The following is an 11,001-nucleotide window of genomic DNA, read 5'->3' as shown; positions in this document are numbered from 1 at the left end:
AGTGGCTCTTTGTCCCAGTCCCTAATCCTCCCCTCAAGCTTCACATCCCAGTGCCTCCCTCCATGCAACCTGGCTCCTCATCCTAACCCCACTTGCACCCTGACCCTCTCATCCAAGTTGTGCTCCCACTCCCTAACCCAGCTCCTCACAGTTGTGCAATCAAGTTGAGTTGTTTTTCTTTCTCCTCCTCCCTGCTTGGGGACCAGCAAAGGAAGCATTGGTTGCACAGGAGAGATAGCCTCGCAGCTCTCAGTTTTGGTGTCTAGCACTGCACTGGCCCCTGGGTGCTGTGAGGAGCTGTCAGGAAAAGTCCTTCTCAACCCCTGAAGCCCTGGGATGGAGCATGTTCGGTACAGATGGAATCTTTGGAGAGGTCTCTACTGAGCATGTGCGCACTGAGATTTCCAGAGACTCATAACGTGACCAAATTTAGGTGGATGGGAAAAGGTATCAGCTGCCACCGCTACCAAATTTCAAGTCCCTGCTCCAAAATGTGGAGGGGAGGGTGTCAGTGACACGGATTTAAGCATGTTTTAACATGGCCAAACCAACATATTTTCCCTAACCTCATTTTGAGAAACAGCTGAACCATATTTGCTGAAATTTTCCAAAAAATACAGACCAAAGCAAAATACTTCAGTCTGAGGCAGACACGTGGCATGGACAATTTCAGCCTGAATAGTTAACATTTGGCAAATTGATAAGCAACAGAAAAGAGGGGCTTATAGTCGAAAGCATTGGGCAGCCTTAAACACAGGTGGCACTATCCGTACTGCCTATAACAACAGCAATGGCAATGCTAATTTCTGCAGCTGGAGGAGCTGGTTTAAAGAAAAGCAAATGTACCCAAAGCTCATGCGGTGAGGTGAGGTGAGGAGCACATCTCACCACGTATTCAGGGTGAAATGTAATTGAAAATAAAGATTTTAATTAGACCTGGAAGCCTGTTGCCAATTGCCACAACAGCACTGAGAAACAGAAGTAGAATCAGCTACCATTTTGCTTTTATCATAGATTAACTGCCAGAAGCAACGCACCATTTTGATTAAGATTAAACAAAGCTCCTTTATGGATTGGTATGCCAGTATTGCAGCACTGTTATGGGCACTAGAAGAGTTAATATGTAATGTGTAGTCTAGATTTAGTAACACCAAGCCATATTCTCATTCCTCCAGCATAGGTAACATGTTCAATGCCTCAGCCCTGATTCAACATAGCATTTAAACACACACAGCTTTAAGTCTATTTTATGTAAGACATAGAAACCTGTTCAGATACATTGGTGCAATTTCTGTCTGCAGGCAAGCCGTAAGACCCACAACATGCTCTCTGTGGGCTGACTACATTCCCCAACACTCATCCCCAACCGTGAACTGCTCACATTAGTGAAGGGCTTTGACTGGCATCTGAATGAGAGGGACATGAGGATAGAGAAGCTGTGTAAAGCAAGACAAAGATAGACAGAAAAGATATGCAGTAAACTGAAAGTTTACAAGCTTTAAAAAAATCCAATATAGAAATTAACAGCAAAAGGCTACAGAGTTAATTTACTATATGTGGTGAAAACCAGTTGGTTAGTTTTTGTCTACTTTCTCCCTCTGTGCTTTAACTATGAACTATTTCTCAGGACAGGAGACTAATTGATTTTTTTAAATGATATTCATATTATAAGACCAACAATACACTCCAGAGGTGTTTCCTGAGATCATTAATACATGTCTCGGGCAACTGAAGGCATAAGACCTTTACAATGAATATTGTAATAGCTCTATAAATCTACTTGCCATGTCTTGTTTTATTGCTTAATTAAAGCGGGAAGAAACTGGATTTTCCAGCTCTGACATTTGTTCCTTTCCCATAAATTCTAATAAGATAAATCACTTGTCAAAAGGAGGTTCCTGGAAGAGGCCCCAAAATATTGATTTTAATTAATTTCAGAAAAAATAAGGTTTATATAGTTCATGGTGAGAAATTTCCCCTGTCCTGTGACTCCTATTCTACTGAGCAAACTTTCAGGTGGGGAGATTTTCTGTAAACCATTTGAGAGTTAAAAAAAAAAGCAGTTAACCAACACTGAACACCAGAGTTATTCAGCCTTTGAAGTGGGATAACAGGGACCTTAAGAATTATGTCTAAGGAAATCATATACTAGACTACTAGACTAGGGGAATTTTAAAAGAAACTGAGACTTTAAGAACCTCCTTCTCTGAGGGAAGCAGCAGAGGACCATACACATTTGTATCATCTAAGATTTAAAGGGAATAGAAAAAGTAATCTTGAATGCAATATGATAATATCTGTGCCTAGCTTACATGGTGATTGGTGAGTGTAAATACAACAGAAAAAAACCCAAGAGTTAAAAAAGCACATTTGGTGGGAACAATGCTTGCAAGGAAAGAGCATTCCATCTTCAGTGGTTAAAATAAACACTACATGCCAGGATTTAGTCAAATCAAATGACTTTTTATATAGGATGGGTTGATATTTCTTCAGATTTTCTGAATAGTTTTGCACTTATTTATTGCATTTCAAGAAAACAGCAGTAAGGTTTAAAAAAAAACCCATCTCAACTGAACAGGTGGAAGTTGTTAATGATGCTGGCTGCCATTTTGGTTTCATATTTATTGTCCCATGTGTTCTCTTGGAAAACATGAGGTGGTTGCACTGTAGTTTGGGTACTGTGGTTTTAGTATAAAATCTCCTTGTAGAGATGGAATCCCCACAGACAGCAAACAAAAAACACAAAATGACCTTTTACACTGAAGTGAAAAAAAAATTAGTAGATTGCAACAGTCTCTGAGGTTTTTGCAGCACTGATAATGGAGACCTTTTCTTAGACCCGTTTTGGCAGTGGTTGTCATTTTGAGATTCTCCCTTAGGATCTATTTTGAGCAGCTGGTAGCACTGGCTTTCACCTGAGTGCACACCGATCCTTCACAATGCCCTTGCTTTGCTTCCTTACTGAGCAAAGAAGTTCCTGTTTTTGCACTGCACAAACTAGAAAAAAGTAGATTAAGTTTTCTAGGTCATTAACATTTTCAAAAATTATTTTAGTGGGGTAGAGCATCAATTTCCCACAGTACAAAAAAAATACCCCCAAGACTTGCTCTATTATATTGCATAATACAAGATGTCTTGGAAATGTATTTTCAGCAACCAGGTAAACAGTACTTTGGCCCATGCATGAAGACCACTGGTGACATCTTGTTGCCAGAAAGTTTTATTAAAGGCCAGGAATGAGACCGTGTTCCATCACATACCACTTTATTTCCTCACTTTGTGGTCAATGTGTTTTCTTACTCTGTAAAAATACCATCCTGTTGCTCAACACACACAGAGAAAATATTCATGAGAAGGGCAGGGCATTAATAGACTTTGGCTGCTCAGTGAAGTGTCAGCAATCCAAAGCAATTGCAAATCTAGTTTAACTGGCCACCAAGGCAGGGTTACAGCTGCTGTGTGTTGCTGGGTAGCTAAATCAGTGAGAGTATCCTGATGAATCTAGTCCCCCAGAAATTCATAGATTTCAAGGTCTGAAGGGACCATTGTGATCATCTTGTCTGACCTCCTACAAAACACAGGCCATAGAACTTGCCCAAAATATTGTCTAGAGTATATTTTTTAGAAAAACATCCAATCTTGATCAAAAAAGGGCTAGTGATGAAGAATCCACAAGACCCTTGGTAAATTATTCCAATGGTTAATTACCCCCACTTTCAAAAAATTATGTCTTATTTCAAGTCTGAATTTGTCTAGCTTCAGTTTCCAGCCACTGGATCGGGTTATACCTTTCTCTGCCAGACCGCAGAGCCCACTATTAAATAGTTATTCCTGATGTAGATACTTACAGACTGTAATCAAATTACCCTTAACTGTCTCTTTGTTAAGCTAAATAGATTGAGCTCCTAGAGTCTAACACTATAAGGCACATTTTCAAATCCTTTAATCATTCTTGGGCTCTTCTCTGAGCCTTCTCCAATTTATCAACATCCTTCAACTGTGGGCACCAGAACCAGACTCAGTTTTCCAGCAGTGGTCTCACCAGTGCCAAAAACAGAGGTAAAATAATCTCTCTACTCCTGCTCGAGATTCCCCTATTTATGCCTCCCAGGATTGCATTAGTTCTTTTCGCCACTACATCACAGTGGGAGCTCATATGCAGCTGATTATCCACCTTGACCTCTAAATTTTAGAGGTGGTGGGCCTGATTCGCCACTACAGAGCCCAACCCAGGAACAGATATCTGGGACAGGTGCTTGCATCTCACCATGTGGTGGCTGCTGGGAGCTAACTCAGCCGCTGGCACAGATTGGAATAGCCCGGAGGACTGTCCTAACTTGTAACCCAGCTGTAGAGTAGCCATGGCAGAGACATGCTCTAGCCACATCCCATCCCAACACCATCACTCTGCAGAACTTCCCTGATGTTTCCCATGTGCTGAGGACTCCCGTGGAGGCAGGGTTGGGGTGGGATAGTGCTCTGCATCTGCTGTGCCTGGGGATGTTCCTGTGGAAATGTGGGGAAACACATGGAAGTTTTGCAAAACAACCACAAATCCCGGATAGGATGCTCCATGTTGCAAGATGGAATGAACTGACAAGATGTCAAGTAAATCAGCTGGTGCACCTAGCTCCTGAAATATCACTGGTAAAAACACAGCAATGATTGTACTGTAATTAATTAATTAATAATTCTGGCGGTTTTAGCAATGTTCATGTTAACTGTGTCATTTCCCCCTGTAAATACTTGTGAGCACACATTAATACTCACCTGGCCCTTCTTCCTTACACTATGCAGAGTAGACCTAGAGGCTGCTGTATCATCCACGGAGCGATCTACATTTTACAGGTCTTTGTGTTTAAAGTGCCCTTTTAATATTCTGGCACTCTGCCTCCTTATACACAATCACACACTTGTCTTGCTGCATGCTGTTAAATGAGGATGTGTATGCAAGGGAGATTTCCCTACCTGTCAGGTCAGCATTAGGCCACCAGCCCAGGTCACAGGCTTTGCACGTGAACTCGTCCTGCACAAATTCATTTTCCTTGCAAGGGGTGCAAATCCAGCAGCAGCTCACTTCCCCTTTCCTTATAACCTGCAACACAAAAAATACCCTCAGACTAAATCCTTTTTAAGAAGGAACATGAATCTCCACAGCAGGCCAGCACTACCTACAATGTTGTAAAACAATGCAGTATGAGCACTGGCTACGGGAAGTTTCTAAGGGTGGGGGAATATTAAAAGCTGGAGACCTGTTTGTACCCTTCTCGGCTAAAACCTGTGCTCGAACCCTCACAAGAATAAGCTTTCTCAGGACATTTCCAGTATCACTTCTGCTAGATTAGAAATACGAAAGCAGCTTCTCTTGTGGTGCATCTGAATTTCTGCTTCCTTTCTAAGTTTGAATCAGAAAGTGTTATATTTTAAATTAAACTTCCAAAGAGGTTTGATTTAAGGGTAGGTGAGTCTGCAAACCGATCCCAGGGCATATAATATGTGGGGGCAAACATGCAGTTGCAGATTAAATACAATCCAGGTGACAACAGAACGGAAAGAATGAGTTGTGGATATTGCTGGCCTAAGTACTCTGCAGCAGACTTTTACTCAGTTTCCCCCTCCTCCAGGATCTTCCCTATCATCCACACGCAAAGCTGCAAAATGCTGGTTTTTATTGAGTTTTGTATAGAAATTTAAGTTCTTTTTGCAATCTATGGAGAGAGAGAGAGAGAGAGAGAGAGTCCAATTGACTTCAGTGGGAGCTGGAGTAAGCTGTGTGTGTATTCATATACACACACATATATACATGCACACAAAAAACTCTTCTTTAGGAATGGATAGTATCTTTAGAGGCCAATGAATGTTGATGATGTACCTCCAAATGTTTTGTATGTTTTATGAAGCCTTTGCTAAAATTCTAACCTAGATGCATCAGGCTGGTCGGAAGGGAGAAGGCAAGTGTGCTTATTTACACATTTTGAATTTAATTAGAAATGGGAAGCTGTTTTGGGAGGGTGGTTTTCCTCAATGGGAGCATCTTGCCCTAACTGTGCCCATATTATTATGATACTGCTCAAATTTGTCTTTATGTCACCTGGACACGGCAGGTGGTAAATTACTTGTAACTGGATAGAAGTGCTATTATTTGGTAAATAGATAGAGATTTTATTTGTGTTTCTACACCTCCTGTGGTAAGCATAGGGTACAAACAGATAAAGATCTTTTTTCTTTCAGGTGCTGTTGACAGGACAAAATTTTTATTCCTGCAGTGCACACCACTTTAAAAATCAGCCCCCCAAGAGAACTGCAGTTATAGTAAGTACTGGGTAATGACAAAAATAATCGTGTTGTTCTTACTGTTACATTTTACAGCAGCGGCACAAGCCTAAATTTGATTCTGTTTCTATAGCACTAGAACTGTCTGAATAACTGTAGAATTTTCAAGAAGTATATACCCCCAAAAGTACACTCACATGCTGGTATTTGCATAGATTGGGTACAGTGGAACCCCTGAGTTACAAACACTGGAGATATGAACTGACCAGTCAACTACACACCTCATTTGGAACTGGAAGTACTCAATCAGGCAGCAGCAGAGACAAAGGAGGGGTGGGGTGGGGGGGCAAATACAGTACAGTACTGTGTTAAATTAAACTACTAAAAATAAAGGGAAAGCAGCATAATAAAGTTTCAAAGCTGTATTAAGTCAATGTTCAGTTGTAAACTTTTGAAAGAACAGAGTTTTGTTCAGAGTTATGAACAACCTCCATTCCTGAGGTTTTCGTAAATCTGAGATTCTACTATACTTGATTTGAACATATAGACACAGAAGCACATGTGCTAATACATTTTTGCACATGAAATAGGCATTGACTTCTTGTAAATGTTGACCTATGAGTCTTCATATAGTCTTGCCTTCTTATACACTTATTATAACTGAAAAGCAAAGAAATTCCAAGCCAGATGTTTTCTTCAATCTGTTTGCTCAAACCTGGTGAAAAAAGTGAAGGCCTGTTATTCATCTCTCATTAATATAGATCTTCCTGGATACCTAATATAGAGAAAAGCACCTGAGACGTACCTTAATTTGACCCTTCAAACAAGGTTCACTGCACACTGATCGAACCATTCCACTTTTGTTCATCTGAATCCTGTAATCATCAATATTCAACACCCCTTCATGCCAGGTTCCAATGAGTACATAGTCATAACTGTTGGGCTCTATGTATTGCAGATTCATGATGTCATACCTGGGAAGCGAAAGCAGAGAGAACAGTCGAGCCTCCTGGACACAAGTATTAAATCTGTTGACTCTCCTTTTTCATGGAAACCAGCTAATTCATGATTTCTTTTCCCAAAATCTCTAGAATCTTTGAGGAGCTACCAACTCCTTCATTATTCAGTATCACCAACCCCAAGATTTCAAAAATCTGAGCCAAACCCCCCAAAATCATGAGGATGGCTTAAAAAGAATGAGTTTTATAAAACTACAGGAACTCCTTGCTTAAAGTTGTCCTGGTTAACATTGTTATGTTACTGATCAATTAGGGAACATGCTAGTTTAAAGTTGAGCAATGCTCCACTCTTATGTTCTTTGGCTGCCTGCTTTCTCCGCAGCAGGCAGCCTCCCTATGCTTCCCTGCCCCCACAGCATGCCCCTCCCCCAGCAGACACTGTGGATCAGCGCCTTTCCCCTCCTCCCCCCCACGGCAATCAGCTGGCTTGCCGTGTTTAGGAGGCAGAAGGGAGGGGATAGGAGCGAGGACTCAGCATGCAGGCTCCCCCTCCCTCCCCTGCCTACGGCAATCAGCTGGCTTGCAGAGTTCAGGAGGGAGGAGTGAGGAAGCAGCCTGCAAAGTAAAGGGGGATGAGGTGGGGGGGGGGAGAAGAGGCGGGTCAAAGGTGGGGGCTTGGGGGAAGGGGTGGAGTGGGCAGGCTGAGGGTTGAGCCCCCCACCCCTGGTACTTGCAGAGTAAGGGAATCTGCCACTACTGCTGGGCAACGTGCTTCTCCTAGCCTACAGCACCTTCAGCCTCCTTGCCTGCCTCATTGTCTCCAGTGCCAGTGGGCTATGACTGTGTGGGGTAAGGCGGGGGAACCTCCCAACTATAGTAGTGTACTGTATGTACAGTATGTTTGTAAACACACCGCATGTGCACACTACTCCCTCCCCCCCCCACCCCCACAGCGATTCACTGTTGCTTTATGGCCCAGCGGCCCTGCTCGGAAATACGGCTCTACAACCAAGTGCTTGCGAGGCCACCAGCTGCCTGCAAAGCAGTGGTGGGTGGTGGACAGCAGAGGCCCTGTCTTGCTACAGAATAAATAATGTTTTATCTGCTCCCAGCCATTTGCTGGAGGGAGATAAGAACACAGGGGGCAGCAGCCCGCCCAAAGCAAGTTACAGGAATAGCATTCCAGCGCCTGCTCCGCTGTAGCAAGGGGGGGAAGTGGCGCAGAGATGCACAGAACTTGGCCCTGCTCCCATGAAAGTCTGTGAAACGCACAGGAGCCTCGCCATTCACTTTAATGCCAGGTGCATCTCTCTGCCCCTGCAGGTACACAGCAGAGCGGGGCAGAGCCCTGCAGAAAATGTTATTTTCCTCCTCTTACTACATTGGCTGCAATGCTGCCCGGGTGCTGATGCATGGTTACTAGGGGAGATACAGCAGGGACCATTTTTCCAGGGCACCCTAGAAGAGAGGCCTTTGGTCCTCCAGCAGGGCTCCTGTGAAAGTAAGAACCTGCAAGAATGTAAGAACCTCCATAACTAGTCCTAGCCTAAACCCACTGGGCTTCCAGTAAGGGAGCAGATTATCATGGAGAATGACCTGGGTTTTCCAAATTCTTTCCCTTGCAATAGTTGACTGATGCTGCATGACCCCGGCCACTCCAGGCTGAAGGGAGTGAAGAGCAGCACATGCATGCGCATCCGGAGCAGCATCACCCAGCATCATGAGTCAAAAACGTCCAGCAAGTGACAGTGAAGTGCCTAGCAGTAGCACTAGCAGAAAGAAAACCAGGAAAACCATTAATTTGGGTACTAAATTAGACATTTTAAAGTGTTTTGATACAGGCGAGCATGCAGTAGACATTGGCATTGCTCTAGGTCTTACTGTGAGAACACTTCGGAATAATGCCAACAAGATCAGGGCGAGTGCTCAGTGTGCAACCCTGCTTAGTGCTGCTACAATAAGTCAATCAAGAAGCAGTTTGCTGGAAACCATGGAACGCCTTCTCTAACTGTGGATAGAGGACCAAAACCAGCAGAACATACCTCTGAATTTGCTAGTGATACAAGCTAAGGCAAAAAGTTTGTATGACAATTTGAAGAGAGAACAAGGTGAAGGATCACAGACAGACAGACAGATGTTCACAGCATGTCGGGGATGGTCTGATCGGTTCAAGAGGTGCTTCCACCTGCATAACATCAAGATGTCCGGTGAGGCAGTTAGTGCTGATACTGCAGCAGCTAAAAAAATCCCTGATTATCTCAAGAAAATAATTGAGGAAGGTGGCTATTCCCCTAAACAAGTCTTCAATGTCGATGAAACAGGCCTGTACTGGAAGAGGATGCCTGAGCAGACTTACATTTCCCGAGAGGAGAAGACAGCACCCGTATTTAAAGCAGTTAAAGACCATCTAACCTTGCTTTTAGGTGGTAATGCTGCCGGAGACTTGAAGATGAAACCACTGACAGTGTACCAATCTGAAACTCTACGCGCTCTCAAGGGATTTTCAAAGGAACACCTTCCAGTCATTTGGAGATCCGATAAGAAGGCATGGATAACTGGAGCTATTTTTTCAGAATGGCTGACTCTCTATGCCATCCCTGCATGGAAGGAATACTGTGCCAAGGAAAATCTTGATTTTAAGATTTTATTGTTTTTTGATAATACACCGGCTCATCCAATCAACCTGGACAACCTGTGAGAAAATGTCAAAGTTGTCTTTCTGCCACCTAACACCACATCACTGATCCAACCCATGATTCAAGTAGCCATTGCTGCATTTAAGGTGTATTATTTATGCCATACTTTTGACCAGCTCATCAGAGGCACCGATGGGGAAGGCAAACCTATGATTCAGCAATTTTGGTGTGACTACAACATCCTGAAGTGCATCAATAACATCGGTGATTCTTGGGCTGAAGTTACTCAGGCATGCATGAATGGTGTGTAGGAGAAGTTGTGGCCTGAATGTGTCAATGACTTAAAAGGATTTAAAGTTGTTGTCCCAGCTATGAAGAAAGATATCTTCGGCTTGGTTTTGATGAGGTGGAAGAAGCCAGCGTTACACAACTTCTGCAATCACACGGAGAAGAGCTAACCAATGAAGATCTGATGCAACTAGAGGTGATGAGAGCAATGGAAGAAGAGGGCCAAGAAGTAGAAGAACCACCAACCCATCGAAATTTGACTGCCAAACATCTTTCTGAAGCTTTCCAAATGATTGAAGCTGGCTTGCAAATCCTGAGTGATGATGATCCTGACAGGGAATGCAGCTCCAAAGTGATTAGGGGAGTTGGTCATCTAATGACTTCCTATAAAAAAATTTACCAAGAAAAAAAAAAGGAAAGCAAAACAATCTCTAGATGTGTTTTTTCGAGTTCAAAAAGTTCAGCAAGAGGAGCAGCCAGACAATCCACCCTCTTCCACTTTCTGACTCCACCACCTCAACCAAGCTTCATACTCAGCAATGATTGTAGTATTAAATTGCTTGTTTAAAATTGTTTAAAATGTGTATAATGCCTTTTGTCTGGCAAAAAAAAAAATTTCCCTGGAACCTAACCCCCCCACTATTTACATTAATTCTTATGAGGAAACTGGATTTGCTTAACACCGTTTCACTTAAAGTTGCATTTTTCAGGAACATAACTACAACATTAAGTGAGGAGTTCCTGTAATACATTTTGGGGTTCTTTTTCTTTGCCTTCTGGATTCAGAATCTTTAGGGTTACATTTGGGTCATATTTTCAAACTTTTCTCTGTAACAATGAGGGCT

At 42.8% G+C, this 11,001-nt stretch overlaps 1 protein-coding gene across 3 annotated transcripts in view; it reads right to left on the bottom strand.

Moving 5' to 3' along the window:
* The window catches only part of GRM1 (glutamate metabotropic receptor 1), a 269,345-nt gene that overhangs the window by 59,200 nt on the left and 199,144 nt on the right, over nt 1–11,001 (bottom strand). For all 3 annotated transcript variants that reach the window (XM_084623346.1, XM_084623348.1, XM_084623347.1), the window contains exons 6-7: nt 7,079–7,247; nt 4,969–5,095 (exon numbers count right to left, since the gene is read on the bottom strand). In XM_084623346.1, the coding sequence (XP_084479472.1) occupies nt 4,969–5,095; nt 7,079–7,247 (296 nt within the window). The remainder of the gene's footprint in view (nt 1–4,968; nt 5,096–7,078; nt 7,248–11,001) is intronic.

The sequence above is a fragment of the Lepidochelys olivacea genome (genome assembly GCF_965140295.1).
Source record: "Lepidochelys olivacea isolate rLepOli2 genome assembly, chromosome: 3".
Taxonomy (NCBI): domain Eukaryota; kingdom Metazoa; phylum Chordata; order Testudines; family Cheloniidae; genus Lepidochelys; species Lepidochelys olivacea.
The sequence above is the reverse complement of the archived record's forward strand: the minus strand, read 5'-3'. Positions and strand labels throughout refer to the sequence as shown.